The following is a 21,722-nucleotide window of genomic DNA, read 5'->3' on the forward strand; positions in this document are numbered from 1 at the left end:
CAGTTTAAAATATTTTACACCAAGCAAATATATAGCCGCCTTGCATATGTCAAATAAGCCACCATGACATAAACGTTTGTAATGATTTTTGTACCATGACAAATGCTAGTATTTGCATATTAAGAAATCCTTGTTTATTTACTGCTTTTTATTATTTAATTAGAGAGATAATACTAAAACATTTTTTTCCAGAATGCTAGGCTGGCTAAGTGTGCTTTCTGGTTAAAGCTGCCATTTCAGCTTGTCTTTTTTTTTCAGTACTGAAAAGCTACTACTGTATCTTCGGAAACACATATTGACTGAGGTTGTATGGGGGAAAACATGTGGGGATGGGTAGGTATATTCTGGAAGCCCTGACATCAAGATATAGTTTGGATAAAGTAGGCTATTGTAGAACTCAACAAATTCAGAAATATTAGTTTACTAAGATTGTTACATAGGCTGACTGGCAAAAAAACTTCTGGCTTCAGGAGCTCTACACTTCATGCTATTCAATTTGTGTTATGTAAGGTTAGTTTTGATCAAATGCTTTCAAGAACTTCCTGTTAAAACTAAATGGCCGAACATTTAATGAAATGTTCAAGTCCACTGTCTTGGATCATTCTGTATAGCAGAAATCTCTCCTTAAAAAACTTCAAGCAGACATTAATGACGAAGACTGTCAGGCAAAAATCACAGCTGTGGGCACCGAGTACTTTAATCACATTCACAATGACTGCAGCTTTTTCCAATCATAGGCTCCATCTGAAGAAGCTGGAAAATCAACATGAAATCTTGATAAAATGGATGTCCTAACTTGAGAACATTCAACCTTCCAGAAGGCACAGACAGCAGGGACATATCACCACGTTACAGAATAGGCTGCCAGAAGTGTTATAAATAATTATACAGTATTCCTAGTAACATGGCAACACTGGGTCTCCTGTCCCCATTCTAACACTGCCACCACTGAAATGAAACTGGTAATCACTAGGTTCATCTCCCTCAAGGAAGAGGAGTAGGAGATGTTCAAGGAAGCATGGGTGTAGAGTTAAAATATGACTCAAGGAAATCAGGTCAATCCTGAATGATCTTGCTAAAACTGCAGCACAGTAAAGGGGAAAGATGTGCCCTATTCTACAACTACTGTAGAAAGTTGACTTTAAGGTTTCCCTATGCTACCCATGATTGAAGGATTCCAGACTTTTTGTGATCTGAACAAGGCAGAGAAGGAACTGCATTCTAAGGGACTGCTGGAAACAGAGTCCCCATGTGCAATGCCATCAAATGACAGCTGCTAAGGCTGCACAAATTCTGCTTTGAGCAGTCGAGCAAAGGCTCCTGCCATAAATAAACTGAGGTATGAATGCTGCAAGCCACTGGCAAAGCAAAGAAAATGACTTTTTTCATTTGGAGTGAACATACAAACTATGATTACAACATATATTGCCTAGATGGGTGTAAATGGCAGGCACTTAAGGCTTGTGGATAAATGCTCTTTCTGATAAGTACTTGTCGTTTGACCATCATGTCTTCTCAGTAGTTTGGAACACCTTCTACCTGGCTCAGAAAATTTCCAAAGGCTTCTCCACTAGATCTAAAGAAGTGTTAATTCCATTTACTTGCATTTCATCTGACCATGAACATAATCCATCTTTTGGCATGTGTTTACCAAACATATCACTTAAAATGAGAGACCTCAGAAATTCATAAATTAAAAAAAAAAGACTTTTGAGGTGGCTGATTTTTTTTTTTTTTAATCAGGACAGATCAGTAGCCCTTTTTCTATACTCAGTCTCTTATACACTCTTTATGGAAAGCTTTGTCTAGATTTTCAAGCCATGAAAGATCCAAATCTCTTTGGCCTCCTATTCCTTTGCAGAACAAATTGTACCTCAAATACCTGGTTAATATAACTAAACCTTCATCAACAGATAAGAGGCACCTTGGTGAGACAGGTTCATAGCCTAATGTATCCCTCACTTCTGGAACAAGCATCCACTACATGTCTAACACAACAGCATCCAAACCACCTGCATGGTAAACCCAGATAAAAGGATGAGCAACCTCAAATTATCTCTTGGTCTACCTTGTTTTGCCCTCTTTCAGACTGGAGGAAACTTTTGAATAGGGGATTCTGACTAGGCTTGCAATGGTCTACAGACTGACTGCCTAGTACTTACCTATGAAAGTTCTAAGGTGACAAAGTACACCTTTCACTGCGTGTTTGCACAACTTGTTTAATGTCACAAGAAACTTGGTTAGTTGAGTTCTGAACTAAACATATAGCTGAGTAACTGTGCTAGGCAAAAGACAAGGACTATTTATTTAACTGCTGAAGGCTATCTTGATTCTACACTCAGTTTTAGTTAGCAATGTATACACATATATTGCTTTGTCTGTAACTGTTATGTAGACTGCATTTCTCTATCTTGCAATTACTGTATCACACTGTTCTCACTATTAACTTATGCTGCCAGTTTTTATCACTAACTGTGCCATTTTTTGTTGTTGTTGTTGTTTGTCTTTTCGGCTTTTCCCGGTAAGGGGACGCCACAGCGGAACTCCGGTCCGCAAATGATTGGCAGTAGATTTTTATGGTGCCAAGTTGCCAGCCCGACGCCAAACCTTCAGCGAAGGCACGCCCATTCACGCATGTCTTTCGGAGGCCACTCGACCATGGGGAGGACATGCAGACTCCAAACAGAAGGCCCTCCCCGCACACTAGCTGAGAATCGAACGGGAGAACCTCTTGCTGTGAGGCAACAATGCAACCGCTGTACCACCGCGGCTTCCATTTTTTGTTAAATTTGTTAATTTATTTGTTAACTATTCGCTAATTATTGTTATATAACTCATTTCTTTACTAACTTGCTTGGTACATTGTTGATGAATACGTGTTCAATTTGATTGTTTAATAATGTCTATTTTTATGTATGGAGCTTTTCTCCCTGGTCTCCGCTGAAAATGGGCCTCATGCCCAGTCGGACATCATTACCTAGTAAACAAAATAAAATAAATACATTTATATTATTTGACCAATGTCTAAACTAAATGTTGCTCCCTTCCCTTATGCCCTTATAATCACAATGTTAAAGGGATGAGAGTGTAAGTACTTTTTAATCACACACGCTTCAGTTAAGCAGTACGTTGTTGAAACAATGGCTGTGGATTCAACAAGCTCAGATGAAATGACAGCAAATGGTACCTTCCTGAAGTAATACGTTCCTTTGATCAAACAAGCGGACAGGCAACTGTTTGGAAGGTTTTAAACAACTATGAGATTTAGAGGAAGCAACTGTCTGATATGTAATGAGTGGTTAGTGTGACCCACTCAAGAACTTAAGGACTGACTGTCAAAGATTCCATTCTCATTCAGACATGCAGGTCTTAACTAGGGCAAAGATACTGCACATTGCATCAGTTGGTTAAATGACTGCCAATGGCACTTGTGGCATAACCTAAAGAAGTGGTTTGTGTGTGCGTTGGGGGGGGGGGGTAAAATGATCACAAATACAGTCAGCCTAGAAGTGGGATCTTTACAAAGAAAAAAGGGGAAATTGTGGGAACAATACATGCATAAGAATGTTTCTGAGGAGGAAGGAGTTTTAAGAGAAGGCAGGAATTGAACAGTTCATGTAATTTTGGCTTGATTATACTGTAGAAAAACATACTCTTGCAACATAATGGTTGTGCTTGCCTTACAAACACAAGGTACAGGGTTTGAATCTCACAGGGGATAATTGGCTAGACTGAAAATGGCTCACAAGGGCAGTTAGCCTAGTACTAATCTATGAACCTCTATGTTGCTTGACATCCTTTTAAAAACATACTCTCGCAACATAATGGTTAAGGTGCTTGCCTTACAAACACAAGGTACAGGGTTTGAATCTCACAGGAGATAATTGGCTAGGCTGAAAATGGCTCGCAAGGGCAGTTAGCCTAGTACTAATCTATGAACCTCTATGAACCTACAGCAGATTATATATGAAGTATAACGGGCGGGGCAGTGGTGAAGCAGTTAGCATTTTTGCCTCACAGCACGAGGTTTTCCAGTTTGATTTATCTGTGCATTGTCTTCTTGTCCTCTTTGCGTTCGTGTGGGTTTCCTCCCACATTCCAAAGACATGTGTCTAGCATGTTTTTCCCTGGGCTTCCGTTGAAAATGGGTTCTGTCCGAGTCAGACTTTCCCATTAAAAATGTTAAATAAAATAATGCTTGTAAATGTGAACTTGTTAATATGGTTTGATTATTTTTACATAAATGTTTAAGTGCCTGTGTCATCAGTGATAATTCAATAAAAGTGTTTTTTAATATAAAAAAATGATACAGTCAGCCTTTATGGTCAAGGCTGCAAACAGAGAGGTGTAGAAGCTCAGCTGATTTTACTATGACGCAAGCAAAAATGGTCACAATGGATAGCAGGCTAGGGAATAATGATCAGTCCTACTTGTGACTGCTGCTAAGCAGGATACATCAATATGGTTACGTGAGCCAGAACTTATGGTCGGATGGCTTGAGTGCAATCATAAAGCTTATTAAAAGGACACTAGTGATAGCCCACTAATATGTATAATGGTCATTGCCAGCCATACCAGAAACAAAATGAAAGACTTGTCTGAAGAGGACATTAGTGATGACAGAATGTTCCACAAAGTCATGCAGCAAAAATGAAAGTTATGTACTAAGCATAACTCTAGATCCATGTTGTCTTCTTCTGTCTGTCTGAACAAATGGGTCTATTGGATTCAAATGAATCTGAGCTTGGCACCTAAAACAAGATCTCCTGGTTCCAAGATTCAGGCTCCTTCCCTTCCCTTTCCATAATGCACTGGCACCCTATTATCCTTCAGATCAAGTGTGTCCCACCAACAAAATATCACCAAAAGTGAAGGACACTCCAGTAAGACAGTGACAGACCAGTGTACAGTTGAAGATATGCCAAGGTATTGGTTAAGATTGGTGGGGTCCAATGGGAGCCATAGACAAGTGCCAATCTGGTAGATGGACAGTGGGAGGGAATAGTGAAAGGGACAGAAGACGACAACCTGGATCTAGCATTATTTAAGTACATAACTTTCCTATCCAATGCTGTCTTTTCCATCTGCCTCATCAAATGAGACAGAGTCCGCAACTACATTAAACCCTGGAAAGCATTATGAAAAGATCTTCCATACAATAGTGGAATAGAAGGCAACCCTTAATCTAGACTGATCAAGTTTGTAATGAGAAATGAAGTTATGGACTGTAGACCATCTCACAGCTACACAGATATCAGCAATGGGAACACTGTTAAAGAAAGCTGTAGAAGTAGCCATTGCTCTAGTGGAGTGAGATTTTGGCTTGTAAGGCAAAGAAAGGCCTCTTGTCCTATAAACAAAGGTTATACTTTCAGACAGCTTCCTTGACAGAGTCACCTTAGAGACTACAGAGCCCAACGTCAGTTTTGGAAAGGAGAGACAAACAGCTGATCAGCTCTATGAAAGTCTTTTGTGCGATGTAAATAACCATAACTAGCACTGAATGCCCAGAGAAAATTAGAAGTTATGTACTCACCATAACGTTCCATCTGAGTAGGTAGTTCATTTGTCTGCAACCTGTGGGTTACGGATCCGATATCGGATCCGAGCCGGCAACTTGTTTCAAGCTAATGGATCCTTGCTCCTAGCCCCTCCCTTCACCCATAATCCCCTGCTAACCCTCCATGACCTCAGATCGAGTTTGCCTCTCCATATATATCCAACAAAGGATATCTAAAAAACTAATAGATCCAAAGAAGGTCAGGGGGAAGGAGGGGGGGATGGTTGCAGACAAATGAACTACCTACTCAGATGGAACGTTATGGTGAGTACATAACTTCTAAATCTGAAGTAGGAATGTTCATTTGTCTGCAACCTGTGGGAAAGAGTCCCAAGCTACCTGCACCCTGGGTGGTCATCATGGAAGGATATTACGAAGCACCGCAGAGCCAAAGGATGCTCTCCCTCTAGAAAGCAGGTCTAGCTTGTAGTAGTTGATAAAGGTATGAGATGAAGCCCAAGTGGCTGCAGAACAAATATCATCCAAAGGAACTCTAGACTTGAAAGCCGCAGAAGTAGAAATGGAGCGAGTGGAATGAGCACGAACTCCTTCTGGTGCGGGTCTACCCAAGGCTTGATAAGCCAGCAGGATACACTGGGAAATCCAGCGAGATAAAGACACTTTAGAGATAGCTTTCCCTAAGTTAAATTTGGCAAAGGAAACAAACAGCTGGTCGGATTGTCTATGGCCAGCCGTCCTATGGGTATAAAAACGAAGCTGCCTATGAACATCCAATGAGTGCAGCTTGTATTCACCCTTATTTTGATATTTAGGGAAGAAAACCGGTAAATTTATGGATTGGTTTATGTTGGTTTATGATGCTATCTTGGGAAGAAAGGAGGGATTGATCCTGAGGTACACTCTATCAGGGTGAAAAATCAGGTACGGAAGTTTTACAGAAAGAGCCTGAAGTTCCGACACTCTTCACTGAAGTAATGGCTACAAGGAATGCCGTTTTCCATGACAAGAATTTGAGGTCCACTGAAGCAGCGGGTTCAAAGGGTGGAGCAGTCAAGGCTTGAAGAACTAAAGTAAGATCCCATGGGGGTACGGCTTCTTTTACAGGAGGTCTAAGTAAAAAGGTACCCTTGAGAAATGTTTTACACAATTTGGCTGACATCAAGGGTCCTGTATCATGTCCCACATGATAATGAGAAATGGCTGCCAATTACACTTTGATAGTTGAACAACTAGCACCTTCTTGAAAGAGTTCAGTTAGGAAGTCTAAAATGGATTTTATAAAGAAACTAAATACTTGGTCACAGTTGACGTGGTAGAATTATTCCCAAGCATCCCACACGACACCGGCTTAGCATGGTTTAATGAAATGTTGGCTGAACATTCAACACTGGGAGGTAAAATGATAGCGTTGCTTGTCGAACTCATGGAGGTCATTCTCAACAATAATTTTGTTTACTTTGGTGGGGAAGTATTTCAACAAAAAAGAGGCGTAGCAATGGGCAACCCTTGTGCCTCTGCTTATGCCAACATTGTGCTAAGTCATTGGGAGTCAAAATATATATTTAACACACAATGGGTGGAACATCTGGTACATTACCAACGTTATTTGGACGACATCTGCATATTTTGGAAGGGCAACATAGACGAACTTGAACAATTTATCAGGCATATGAACAGTAGTACTGAGTTTTTGAAATTTACGTACAATATTAGTACTGACAGTTTACAATACCTCGATGTAGATTTACGTAAGAACATTGAAAAAGAATGTTTCATGTCTTGTATACATAGAAAAGACAGTTATTCAAACATGTTTCTGCATTACAATAGTAATCACCCTTTATTTCAAAGGAAGGGAATCATCAAAGGGCAACTAATTAGAGCGGCCAGAATGTGCAGTGAAGAGGCTCTATTTAATGTTGAAAGTTTATTTTTGAAAACATTATTTGAGGAGAGGGGGTATCCCACACAATTAATAGACTCAGTAATCTCGGAGGTCGCAAGCCAGAGGAAGGACAAATATTTCCCTTTATTGGGGGAAGAACGTAGATATGAACACAATAGAATAGACAACAAATTAAAAGAGCAAGGATGTCTTTTTGTGCACACGAATTGTAATGAAAGTCCAGCAGTAGAAAGGGTTGTTGACAAATACTGGCCGATAGTGACCATGAATGAAGAATTCAGGAAAATGCTCGGTGACAAACCTCAATTTATTAGAAGAAGAAACAAGAATTTAAAGGAATTGCTAGAGACAAATCATGAGGCAGGACAGGCCAAGGTGAACCGAAAGACTGGAACATTTAAATGCAATGCTTGTAGGCAGTGCCCCAATATTATTAACAAGAGAGGTTTTTATTTAAACTCAAGAAAGACTTATATAAAATCTCCGGGGTATTACAATTGTAAAGCGAAGGGAGTGGTTTATCTTGGGTTGTGCCAGAAATGCCAGAGTTTTTACATAGGTAAAACGGAGAGGACGCTGGCAAAAAGAATATACGAACACCTTTATGAAATCAGTAAAGAGAAGGAAACGAATGCATTCTTTAAGCATTCATTGATTTGTGACCAAATGGAGCTCAGCTTTATAGTCTTGGAACAGATAGAAATTAACCCCAGAGGAGGAGATTGGGAAACCTCCTTAGAGTATAAAGAGCTGCTTTGGCAGGTGAAATTAGAAGCGGCAAAGCCCCCCGGCCTTAATGGAGCTATTAGTATTGCTAGTTTATTAAAAATCAGAAGAGCAAAATTGTGATACAAAAGTAGAATAAGTAATACCACAACAGATTATAAGAGTTAAGTGCTAGATTATGTGGTTTACAACTCTTAACAGTGCCTAATACTAGGTATATTAAATTTTGAAGCTTTAGATAGGTACAACACATTATTATACAATACTTTGCACTATTCATGAATATAAATAAAGGCTGCTGCTGCCAGGTTAGGTACACTTCAGTATTTGTATTGGGACTTAATAAATATTAGTTGACATCAGGTTGACCAGTTTTAAGAGACTTTTAAACGCATTTTCGCATGTCTACATTATTTTAGTTATTTGTAGGTTTCATATATTTTAACAAGTCTAATTTGTATGTTGAGTATAGTAGGGTAAGGAGAGTGCATTTTTATTTTGTTGAAAAATATTATACTATCAAGCTATGACAATGTTGCAAGTGAATGCATTCCTTTAATAACAAATTCAATAATTGAATAATTGAATGTTAATTAAAATCAGGGTTTGGTAAGGGCAGTATAAAAGAACCCTCCAAACTATGTAACAAATGTCTTGAGAAAGCCTGGGAGTGCCCGGGTGAAAGCGCTTGATATACAGTATATTGGATGTGTTTTTCATGTTTTTACGCTGTTCTGGTGAAGCCTAAAAATAAAACAAACTTGCGTTCAGCACTTGGTTCGCAATCCTTGTATCCTGATTTTCTTGGACCACCAGTGGGTGTTTTTACAAAGTGCTTTGTTTTCTGTGACTAAGTCTAAAATGGATGGAAGAGGAGCCGTAAAGGGATCTAGCTCTCGGCACTCCGCCCAGATGGAAAAACGTTTCCATTTGCTGTGATATACCTTCCTGGTGGAGGGCTTATGTGCTGCCACGAGGATGGCTTTGACTTGTGAAGAGATACAGGGAGTCCTAACTAGGAGTGGAACTGGAGCAACCAAGCTGTCAGTTTCAGATTGTCCAGGTTTGGAGTTGGCAAGTCCAATGGATGGGAGATGAGATCCGGGATGGGATCTAGAATCCAAGGGTGATTCACAAGGTGAGACCACAGGTAAGGGAACCAAATTTGTCGAGGCCAGAATGGGGCAATGAGAATCATTTTGCTCCCCAACTGCGAGGCTTTCTGTAACAGTTGTAACATCATTGGAAGAGGAGGATAGGCATAGAGTAGACCGGGTGGCCAAGCATGCACCAGAGCGTCTCTTGGAGATTCCCCTGGTGGGGGGATTAGAGCGAAGAAATTGTCGCATTTGGCATTTAATGGAGATGCAAAAAGATCACAGCAGGGCTGCCCCCATGTTGCGAATATCTGCTTCGCTACTAGAGGATTGAGAGACCACTTGTAGGGGGTAAGAAGGGTGCGGCTGAGCTTATCCGCTAGGATGTTGGTCTTCCCTGGAATGTGCATTGCAATCAGAAAGCGGTTGGTGGAGATCGCCCATTACCACACTCTCATGGTTTTGCAGCAAAGAGGATAAGATCTGGTCCCCCCCTGTTTGTTGATATACCAGACCACTGACATGTCCGAGTGAATTGCAATCGTTCCTGCGGGGAGGAAGCTCTGAAGTGCTTGCAACACTAACAGCACCGCTCTCATCTCCAGAACGTTGATATGCAGGGAGGTCTCTGTATCGTTCCACGTGCCTTGGACTGTCCTGCCTGAGTAATGCCCCCCCCCCCACCCGAGGCGGGAAGTGTCTGTGGTCACCGTGGCGATGGGGGGAGAGGTGCAGAAGGGTCGGCCCATATGGAAGTTTGATGCTTGGAGCCACCATAGTAACGCCCTTCTGCAAGCCTTGCTGATAGCAATGGGATGGTGGAGAGGGATGGATAGGAAGGACCATTGCACTAACAGAGTCCATTGCAGGACTCGCATGCTCAAACGGGCGCATGGAAGGAGTGTAACCGCTGCTGCCATGGAGCCTAGTGCCCTGAGGATCAATTCTGCTGGTGAAGCTTCTGAAAGAAGGATAGCCCGCACATGGAGTTGAAGATTTCTGATTCTCTCCGCAGTTAGGAAGGCTCGCAAATCTCTGGTGTTTATTCTGGCACCTATAAATTCTATGATCTGTGTTGGAGCCAGTAGGGATTTGCCGACATTGATAGTAATGCCTAGTTGTGGGGCTAGATGGAGAAAGAAGTCTCTGGCTGAGCAAAGTAGATGCCTTGTTGGTGCGGTCAGGAGACAGTCGTCCAGGTACGGGAAGACCTGAATTCCCTGGAGTCTCAGGTGGGCCGCAATCACTGCTAACACTTTGGTGAACACCCGGGGGGCTGTGGTGAGGCCAAAGGGAAGGACCCTGAATTGGTAGTGACTGGCTCCCAGCCGGAAGCGAAGGAACCTCCTGGATCGTTTGTCTATTAAGATGTGGTAATATGCATCCTTGAGGTCTATAGAGCACATCCAATTGTTCTCCCTCAGAAGGTGGAGGATAGATTGAAGAGTGACCATTCGGAATTTTTCCTTGGTTACTGACAGGTTCAAGCGGGAAAGGTCTAGGATGGGTCTCAGATCCCCCGTCTTTTTTGGCACCAAAAAGAACCTGGAGTAGAACCCTAATCCGAGCTGGTCTTGGGGGATGGGCTGGATGGCTCTTTTTCTTAGCAGCTGCTGTATTTCTGTAGCTGCGGCCTCCCTGTGATCGGGTGGTACATCGGGGAGGTTCTTGGATTGGGGGACATGGAGAATTGGTATTTTGTACCCTCTGGATATGATGCGAAGCACCCAGCGGTCTGTTGTGATGGACTCCCATGCCACTAGATGCTTCTAAAAATGCCCCCCCCGACTGCCTCCAGAGTGGAGCAGCCGGGCAACCCCTCAGGGTTGCTGCACGGGCCGTTCAGAGAAAGGTTCTCTGGACCCGAAATTTCTCGGAGCCCCTCTGCCCCTAGGGCGACGTCCTCCCTGTCCACCTCTGCCACGGTAGGACTGGTTGTCTGGAGCTGGTTGGGAATGTTGTGATTTTCAGAACCACATCTTCTTCTGACCCTTTTGGTTCCTTGAAAAGGACCGCTGGGGAGCAGAGAAGCGGACTCCGATGACAGACAACGTCTTCCCGTCCTTCTCGCTCTGGACAAGCGTCTCGCGAACTGTTTTGCCAAAAAGGGCAGAACCATCAAAGGGGGCGTTCGCGAAGGATGCTTTAAAGGGCTCCGTAAAGTCGCAATGACGGAGCCAGGCCTGACGTCTCATGACTAGGCCTGCTCCGCTGGCCCTAGCGGCTCCCTCTGTGGCATTGGACAATAGCCGCATAGAGGTGTTTGAAATAGATCTCAGAGTGGCCATTCGGGTGGAGTACAGTTGTTTATCCTCCTCCGACATGGACTCAGGGGGGGGGGGGAATGCAGCGTATTCTTTGATAAGATCCCGCTGCATCCTGATGACATGTGCCATATAGTTCAGAGACCTTACCGAGAAGGTCGCTGAACTAAAGACTCGATTCCCTAAGCGATCCATCAAACGGGACTCTTTGCTCGGTGGATGGACTGAGGGACTCTCCTGAGCCAATTCCCTCTTTGTGGCTGCCGCCGTCAACATGGCATCTACAGGGGCCTTACTCCAATGAGACCGGTCTGAGGGGGCTAAGAATCCTATCCGGTCGTTTGGGTATTGGCTCCATGGTGTCCGGATCCTTCCATGCCCTGGTGGTAATAAGGTCCACCAGGGGATCAGCTGGAGGGGACACCCAGGAGGTAGACGGGCCTGCCTCGAATGCCTCCAGAAACACGGACTTGTCAGAGGAAGACTTGGGGGCAGACCACCCACCTCTGATTCTTAGCATCTCCATGATGTCTCCAAAGGAGACATCCTCAGGGGTGATCTAGGAGCCTTCCCTTCCTCCAAGTCCGTGTCCTCGGTTAAGGACTCAGGGAGTCCACGGACTCCTTTGCACTTATGGGGAGCTTCCTCGGGGGGACTGTCCGAGGAGGCCTCGCCAGCGACATCTTGTTCCAATGGAACTATCTGTGACATCGAAGCAGGCTGTCCCTTTGGCCGGGTGATGGAAGCCTGGCCCAGCAGACAGGGAGTGCAGGGAGGAGTCGATGCAAGGACCGGGGGTCCGGATGCTCTCAACAGAGCCCTCTCCACAACATCGAATGCCTAGGGAGAGCCACTCTCTAATGGATCCGAAAGTCGGCTCCCACTCGGATCCGATGAAGGGATCGGAGCCGGTGCCGAGACCGTCGGATCCGAGGGACCAGTGTGCTCCGACCTGGACGGAGCCGAAGGCACACTGAATCTCCCGGATCCGAAGCTCGGACCACGGCTCCGAGAGGTTGGATCCAACAGACTCGAGGGTAGGGTCGGATCCGAAGTACCAAGTACTGTCGGTGCCGACCCACCCCCGGCTCCAAGGCTGCTCGGCTCCGAGCGCTCTGAACCCGGGTAGCGGGTCGGAGAAGGAGCAATTGGGTGGAAAAAAGGTGTTGAGCTCCCCCCCTGAGGGGGGGGAGGCAAGAGCACTCCCCCATCTGCAGCTGGGCCTGGATGAACCTTCGCATCATCCGGTCCAAGTCTGCATCAGATAAACTGAATTTAGATCTCGAACAGGCCACCAAGGCAGGCCTGGAATGCCGCCTCGATGACCTCGACGGAGATCGGGTCTCCTCCTCCTCGGGCCCCGGGGAGAAAGAAGGGGATCGGAGCCGAGGAGGAGGAGACCTAGAAGCAATGGAGGGAAAAGCCCGCTTAGCTGGCGGGGCCGAAACGGAGGTCTCGGACCGCCGCTTGTGGTGCTTCTCCCTCCTGGCCTCCCTGTCCTCCAACACTTTAGCGGGAGTTTGAGTCCAGTCGGAGGCAGGGGGGCAGGAGTGGCAACCATCACATGCTGTGATGGAGCCACAGGAGTAGCAGAGGAAGCGGAGGCCGAAGCCGAATCCGGGGGTAGAAGTCCCGCCAGGACCAGCTTCGACCTCCGCTCTTTCAGTGCCCTGGGGTTGAACGCTGCACAGATAGTACAGCCCGAGGTGAGGTGTTCAACCCCAAGGCACCGAACGCACCGAGTGTGGCCATCAGCTGGGGAGAGCTTATGGCCACATTCGGTACATTTAGAAAATATGGCTTTTGGGGCCTCAGCCATTCCTTTTTTTTTTTTTTTTTTTAATAAAGAAAAACAACTACACACACACACACAGGCCCCAAAAGACACACAACAAACACTCACACACTAGCGACCAGCGAAGGGAGGGTATTAATTAAACAAAAAAAAAGGGAACCTAACTCAGACGCACTTTATAAATGTTAATTTAAACTAAAGAAGAGTTTTCTGAACTTTTTAGTCACTTATCTAGAGCTCAAGAAAAGGATCCAGCCATCACAAGCGCGGTAAACTAGATCTGAGGTCATGGAGGGTTAGCAGGGGATTATGGGTGAAGGGAGGGGCTAGGAGCTCGGATCCATTAGCTTGAAACAAGGTGCCGGCTCGGATCCGATATCGGATCCATAACCCACAGGTTGCAGACAAATGAACATTCCTACTTCAGATCAATTGTTCACCTCTCTTCAATTAAGCAAGGAAAAAGACAAGTAAATGTATAGTCTGGTTCAAGCTAGTCAAGGAAGCTTCTTTGGGGAGGAAATCTGGATTAGTCCAACTCTCCCAAAACCTTTATTGAATTATCACTTATGACACAGGCAAATTTAAATTCATATAAAATTAATCACACTATAATTAACATAACTAACATTTTACTATACATATATTGCTATATGTCATATAACCTAACCAACATTTCATAAATTATTCAATTCCTGACTTTTTTAAAACCAAAAACATTTTTATTAAACCATCACTTACTACATATTTGGGAGACATAAATATATCCTCCCACTGTTTCTTTGTGAATTGCTTATCCATTCTCTCCTCCCAATCCTTTCTAATCTCCTCTGACTGCTTTTTATAGTTATCATGCACTATTTTATATGCTCTATTAATTATTCCCTTTTTATGGCAGCTTCTGTTCTAGATTCTACTAAAAACTTTACCAGTGCTGGTCTTTTGTTTATGACACCCCACTTTCTCTTTGCCTATACTCTTGACATCAATCCCCAACAGACATGGCAATTTCTAACCTGCAGTCCAAATAAATACTTGGCATCTTCCCATTCTATCATCTTTCCCTCTCTAGTTATTTGCAACAAAAACCTTGGCTTCTTTGCCAGTTTTCTCCAATAAATTCCAGCGCCCTGTTGTCTACTGTCTATATCCCTAACTGCAGTTATCTATATTGACAGAACCTCCTTTCTCTATTCCCATGTTGGCATAGTTCTTAGAATACTTTCTGCTACTTTATGTATATAATATTCTGTATGATTACTATTATTCTCCTTAAAGGCTTGCATCCAAAATCACAGTCTTTCCTTGTTTCTTGAGCTTCTCCCGTTTCAGCATCATCCCTTTCCACTTTGAATTATACTCTTCTGCTTGTGCTATGTATAGGAGCCTTAACTCTGTAGCTCTGAAATATCCCTTCAAATTGTGTAATCCCAATCCGCCCTGTTCTACTGGAAGAATCAGCTCATCCCACTTGACTCTTGCTGTCTTCCCCTCTCAGATAAAGTCCTTCAGCTCTTAATTGCTATCCACATGAATTAAGTGGGATGTGTTGATCCTCCCCATAGAACTAGGTGGTTTAGGTTTACCTGAATTATATGGCTATTTCAGAGTATGCTGTTAAGGCTCATATATGTAACAGAAGCAGAAAGTCATAAATCAAAGTGGAAAGGGATAATAATGACGCGGGGGTGGGGTCTAGAAATAAGGATAAAGTAGGATTTTGAATGCAGACCTTTTAAGAAATATGAATATGTGCTCTGTACAGTTATTGCTAATTTGCAAAAGATATTCTAAGAACTAAGTCAACACAGGAAAGGAGACTTTGCCAACAGGGATGACTGCAAGTAATGGTAGAGAAAATAGGCAAGATGGGGCTGCAATTTACTGGAGAAAACTGTCAAAGGAACCAAGATATTGGCAGCAAATAACTAGAGAGACCGGTAATAAATAGAGAGGGATGGAGCTAAATAGGCATTTGCACTGCAGCTTAGGGAATGCCTTCCTTATCAATGATTGATATCAAAATATAGGCAAATAGAAAGGGATAGGGGAATCCCAAGTGAAAGACCACCTCTAGTAAAAGCTTTTAAAAGCTTTTAGTCAAATTTAGAAAAAAAGCTGCTTTTAAAAAAGAATAATTGGTAGAGAATATAAAATACTGCAAGACAACTACAAGACTCAGTCAGAGGAGGTTAGAAAAGACTGGAAAGAGAGACTGGTAAATCAATTTACAGGGGAACAATAAAAGGAATTACATAAGTCCAAAAGATTTAGGATTTCTGTTTGGAAATGTTTATATAGGTATTTTATATACCCAGCAGACTCCTAAGAATTTTTCCACAAATGACTTGTTGAATTAGTAAGTTTATTGCACCGAGTCAATCCCTAATCATCATTAGCAGTCGCATACAGTGAATTTATGTGAGAAATACCCCAACTCTCACCAAATAGTAAATGCAAGTGAAAAGAAAAATACTACAGGATATGTTTGCTACAATATCTGCAAACCATTCACACATGCAGATCTAAAGCAGATGTGACTTGGGCAACAGAAAGTATAAAGTGTTGTCATCAAACGTATGGAGCTTGTAACAAGGAAAATAACCAGAGCTCCTACAGATATTAGAGATACGGTGGAAAGTTTATGAAAATTTACATAAAGCAGAGGAAGGTGAGAACCAAAATACCATTGTGCAAGGTTGCTGCAAAATCTGCAAACCATTCACAAACGCGTATCACTTCCAGCCCACAAAATACAAAAAACTTTAAGTGGATAAGCAGTAGTAGTTATGTGCACTTGTGAGCACTGAAAGAACAGTATTTCAACAGAAACTGGTGATGAGGATAGCAAGTACACTTGTAAAACTCTGCCTTCGTTATGTTACTGCTTACAAACTGTTGCAGCCATAAATAAATGCACGATACAACAGCAGCAATCAGCATCACAGTGGCATCATCTGCAGTTAGTAAAGTAATAAAAAAATTAAAAACATGACAAACTACAGCATAATACACTATGTAACATTCTAGTGTTAATACAACTACCACTTTCTGTTGGGGCTCAGTCTCAGTTTGAAAAATACACATGGGCTTGAAATCTAACAGGCTCATATAACCAGATGCTTATGCTCATTTGCCTTTCATAATAAAAGGCTACATCTAGGAGTTCCACAAATATGAAAACAAAACTCAGTATCCAAGAGAACCCTAGGTCTCACACATCAGCAATCCACAAAATAATAAAATACAGACAGTGTGCAAGTAAAATCCAAAATACAACTCACATTTCTTACAGGGTGCCCCGCTGCATCTTCCATAAAGGACAGGTTCACCCCCACACTCCCCATAAGTGTAAATATACTAACTCAAAGGTTACTCTATCTCAGAGAAAGGAGCATTCCTCTACAACTGCATAACAACATACATTTTCTTTCTTTTTTTTCTGAGATAGATCAACCCTGGAGTTAGCATTTTAGCAAGCATGAAGTGACCTAAAAAAACCAAAGTCAGTGTGGCTTCTATAACAAGACACACAACAGTGCCTCACACACACAAATTTCATCTAGAGTCATGAAACTCTTAACGACTCACTAAACCAAACATTTGCTATTAATAAAAAAAATTATTTTAGACTTATACAGCAAGGCACTTTTGAGGGATCACCTCCACTGACTGAAGTACAAAACAATATAACCTTCATCAGAAAGAGACTTGACTAGTCCATTCTAAAGGGTGAGTAGCAACAACATCTGTATTGTCTGCCCTGTAAGTTGATTAGTACATTACCACATTTCTATGTTGTGGTTCTGGTAAAATTTCATGAATTAGTTAAATACTAAAAAGTAACATTCATCCAGCTTGTATAAAGTACATAATGCTTTAGTCTCTGATTCTTACCCTTAGTTCAGATTTCTGGCTAGTTTCAGTCACTTTTGCACTTGAACATTGACTCCTCATATTTTTCAGGGTTATAAATAGTAAACAAAGACTAATCAAATGAAACCTCAAATCCCCAACTTGAAATGCACTTTTACCAAAGGATACAGGACAGGAGATGCCTGCTGCAGTAAACTGATATCCTCCACAATAGGAAACAGCTCATCATAATTCACTAGGAACCTAAAACACAATGGACATAGTTTAGTCACTGCAGTGAGGAGAGTTAAAGCATTTCAACAAAGAGGCACAAACAGCCAAATTAAAGAGTACAACAGTCTACCAATATGCAGCCTGGTATCAAAGCACAAGAATAATTCCAGTGATAAATCAACATAAATGTTTTCAAATCAGTGAGACATACATAGCAGCCTCAGCACTGTGCAGCTTGACCCCTGACCATATTCTACATACTGATCTCTGTTATGCCTACCGACATTATGTAGCACCTAATCATATACCATAATACTGTAACACTGGACTTAAATTGTCAATGTACATTTACTTCTTTGTTACCGTTAATATGAAGTCACCTTTACCATGATAAATTACTCTTTATGTGGCTTCTATGACAAATTCCAATGCCTACCTTTAACTGGTCCATTCATGTAGTACTATCACACTTGTGATTTACAAACAGAAATGCACATCTACCCGTATGTGTCTCATAAAATGAAAAACATATTAAGCATCAGCTATGCACACTTTTTCAATATGGCTTAACTGCTACTTCTCTCCTTGCTATATTATAGGCATTTGTTACAGATAACTGGTGGGTGATGGGTGGGGGGGTTGGGGGCTATGTGCATGCAGGGTACAAAATGTCCTACACTGTGTGAGCTTTTTACACATTTTAGCTAAGCATTTTGAGTACCCATTACCTGCAAAGTACATATGCTACTAATGCTACTACGTTATGTGCTAATACTCCTCTACGTTCATAGGATGATACTAGGCTAAATTTGTATTGATTGCATCAACGTTTGCTGGCTCCACTTCTTTTCTCCTTATAAGCTTAGCCAAGAATTTCACCCATGTTCCCACAAAGTAACCAGCTGTTTCTCCTGTCTAGCAGGGACACAGGGGGGGACCACAGGGGTATATGTTCGGTTTCCCATACAGTCGTCCAGGTTCTTAAAGAGGGTTAGAGAGGTACATTGTTTGACATGGAGATAGAGTCTATATTCCAGTGATGGGGGAGTCTTTGGGACATAAATCAATCCCGCCAAGAAGTTCTATTAATGTCACAGACCAGGTTGAGGCCTTGCGTGTGGGTTGTGCGAGTGGAGTTTGACTTACGGATATGTAGCAACTCCATCAAAGCTGGGTCTGAGATGGCCTTGTATGCCAGACACAAGTCACCTCAGAGCAGTCTGTATGAGACTGAGTACAGGGACATGGCTTTTATCCTATCTGTATAGGTTAGGTGTTTGAGACCCTGGATTTTCCTTGTCAGGAACCTCTGTGGTCTCTCCAGCTGCTGCATTTGCTTGGCAAGGTACATGCCGAAGGGTGCATTTGTACTCGATAATGGGGTTGATAAAGGAGGAGTACAGGGATGTTATGACCTCCTTGTTCTTGGATGAAATACCTTTGCTTATGGGGTGGGCCATGTAGAAAGCCTTCCATACAACACAAGAAACGTGGTGGTGAAAAGTCAGGTTGCTATCAACCTGGGTGTCCAAGTCCCTCACGACTGATTGCATGCGTAGTACATTGTTATTAATGTGATAATTAGTGGGGATGCCCTTTTCCCCAAAGGGGATAATGATGCATTTCTTGCCATTCAGTTTGAGGTCATGCTTCTGGCACCAGTAATTAGTTTAGGTAAGACCTTCTTGGAGGATGTTCACATCACTAGGGGAATTTAAGGCAGTTCCCAGCTTGCGGTCATCTGCAAACATGGTAAGCCACAGACTACTGGTTTTGGCTTGCACTTCAGAAAAGTATATCCCAAACAATAGAGGCCCCAGGACCGATCCTTGGGGTACAACTCTCATTACGGGTCTACTACTAGAGGTGGCTTCCCCTATTTTGACTGTGTGGGTTCTATCAGTGAGCTAGTTAGCTACCCATCTGGTATCACATGGATTGATGCCTAGTTGGGAGAGTTTATCTATTATGCCCAAGCGGGGAATAGTGTTGAAGGTTTTGGCTAGGTCAAGGTAGGTGATGTGCACAGTCTTCCCCTCGTCCACGGCTTTGTTGACTGTTAAGAAGTCAACCAAGTTTAACAGGCGTGATCTCCCTTTGACAAAACCAAACTGTATGCGGTCAAGCGTTTGGAGGTTGCCAATGTTCTTGTTTATAAGATCCATGATAATGCATTCCATGGCCTTAAAGATCATGCTAGTTATGCTGATGGGGCTATAATTGCTTGGGTCAGTGGACGCTCTACCTCTGTGCAGAGGGATGACAGTGGCTGTCCTCCATTTGGCTGGGATGAAGCTGGTGCTCAGACTTTGGTTGAATAGGGTGCTGAATGGAGCTGAGAGCTCATGCCTAAGTTCATGTAGGATACAGCCAGGGATTTTGTTGGGTCTCACGGAGACTGTATTTTTTGCCTTTGACAGGGCATTAAAGACCTGCTCCCTGGTGATGAGGGAAGGGGGGGGGCAAGTGCTGGGGATGTCCTGGTTTACTGATAGGGGGACAGGGGGTGAAGTTTTCACTGAACCTGTCTGCCAGCAGGTTGGCTATATCTACGACGTTTGTGTATGTGGTATTATTGACCAGCAGTTCGTGGCAGGTTTGGGTGTTACTTTTGAGATTGTGGACCTATGTGAAGAAGGCCTTGTGATTGTCCTTAGTGAATGTGGCCAATTTGGACAAAGTTAGCCTTAGAGGATTTCCCCAGTGACATCATTTGCTTGTTCAGACAAAGAATAGATTGCTTCCAACTTGGCACCTGCTCCTTCTTGGTCTTGGACATCCATTTTTTACTTTTATTATAGAGAGTTTGTTTATTGCTGCTGTCCACCAGACAGATTTACTCTTCCTTAAGGCAGATGATTTGGTCCTGTCAGGTACTGCTAAGTCCATACAGCTATATAGGTGCTCATATAGCTTTTTGGTGCAGGCTTGGACATTAGTGCTAGTTCAAACTGAAGGGACGGTGGCTGTGAAGCTGCTTATACTTGCTTTCAGAAGACTGTAGTCAGCTTTGGAAAAGATTTTTTGTTTGACCCTGATGGGGGAGGGGAGTTCAGGGGAGATGGTGACTTCGAAAGTGATCATTTTATGCTCAGAGCTTACCAAGGGGGATGATACTGTAGGGGTGCTACAGTGGCTACTCATATTGGTTAGGACCAGGTCCAGGATATTTTCACCTCTTGTAGGGGGTGTTGACCAGCTGACCCAATGCACTGGCGAAGTCAAGGAATCTCTGGACGTTCATGTTTGGGCTAGAACAGGTCTTCCACTCTATGGCTGGGTAGTTACCCAGGATCAGGGTAGAAGGTTGAATCCTGATGGATTTAAGTAAGGTCAGATAGGTGGAGTGGGCATCTTGAGTCATGGCTGGAGGTCTGTATGATTTGAATAGGTGTTTTGTTATCAGTTAACTGTACTTGGAGTGTCTTCTGTGCGTCATATAGTTTGCCCAGCCTGGAAGTATGTACGCCTTTGATAAATAGTGAAACTCCACCTCCTTTGACTTTGTAGCCCTCCGTTTTGGGTCTGAAAGTATGGTAGGATGATTTCATTGACTGCATAAATGTCAGCATCCTCCAGGGCAAGGAATGCCTGCAATGAGTGCAATTTCATGCTAAGACTCCTAGTGTTTAGCAGCATGACCTTAAATTTAATTTAGAAGAATTTTTCATGCTGGTAATATTGTGCTCGTGACTTTGCCTAAAAAAGGCACTATGGGGGAGGCGAGAACCTTTGCCAGAAGCCTGAAGCCCGGGGGAGACAGATGAAGGCCATCTCTGACAAAGCATCGTGCTCTGTCAATCATGCCCTCCCCAGGCTGTCAGGTACTGGATCCCCTTGGAATGACACCAGAAACTAAGCCAATTGTTGAAGTCAATCATTTTCTGTTTGTATTGAGGCACCATTCTGGGTGATGGTAGGATGCTGCTTAAGACTAAGGACATACCTCCCTGGGTCACATATTCAGTGATCTCAATCATGTCTCTCTTCATATAGTCTCAAGGTACATCTCAAGTCATTCACACCAACATGGACTATAACAGTCATAACAGTACGTGATGTTGAGTGCATGCATGATATGGTGGATTCTTGCACCTGGCAAGCAACCTACTGTGACTTTAGCCTGGTGAGGAACATATCTGTGTTCCTCACGATAGAGCTCCTGTGACAGTATGTTGGGTTTGTGGCTGGGCCTTAGATGCTGTGAGACGCAGGTGTGTGTACTGTGTGTGATGCTTGGTGCTGTGGGTTGTGATGTGCGTGTATTTTTGTTTCATAGGTCTCTTTTGTTTAGGTATGCTTTTGTTGAGAACCTCTGCATATG

The 21,722-nt window shown here is 43.0% G+C and overlaps 1 protein-coding gene across 1 annotated transcript in view; it reads right to left on the reverse strand.

Annotated features, from left to right (window-relative positions):
- Positions 1-21,722, reverse strand: part of ASCC2 (activating signal cointegrator 1 complex subunit 2) — a 1,163,586-nt gene that overhangs the window by 318,146 nt on the left and 823,718 nt on the right. The window contains exon 11 of the mRNA XM_044069746.1: positions 17,354-17,428. Within this exon, the coding sequence (XP_043925681.1) occupies positions 17,354-17,428 (75 nt within the window). The remainder of the gene's footprint in view (positions 1-17,353; positions 17,429-21,722) is intronic.

Source organism: Protopterus annectens, chromosome 4.part0 (genome assembly GCF_019279795.1).
Source record: "Protopterus annectens isolate FY-2018-M chromosome 4.part0, PAN1.0, whole genome shotgun sequence".
NCBI lineage: Eukaryota > Metazoa > Chordata > Ceratodontiformes > Protopteridae > Protopterus > Protopterus annectens.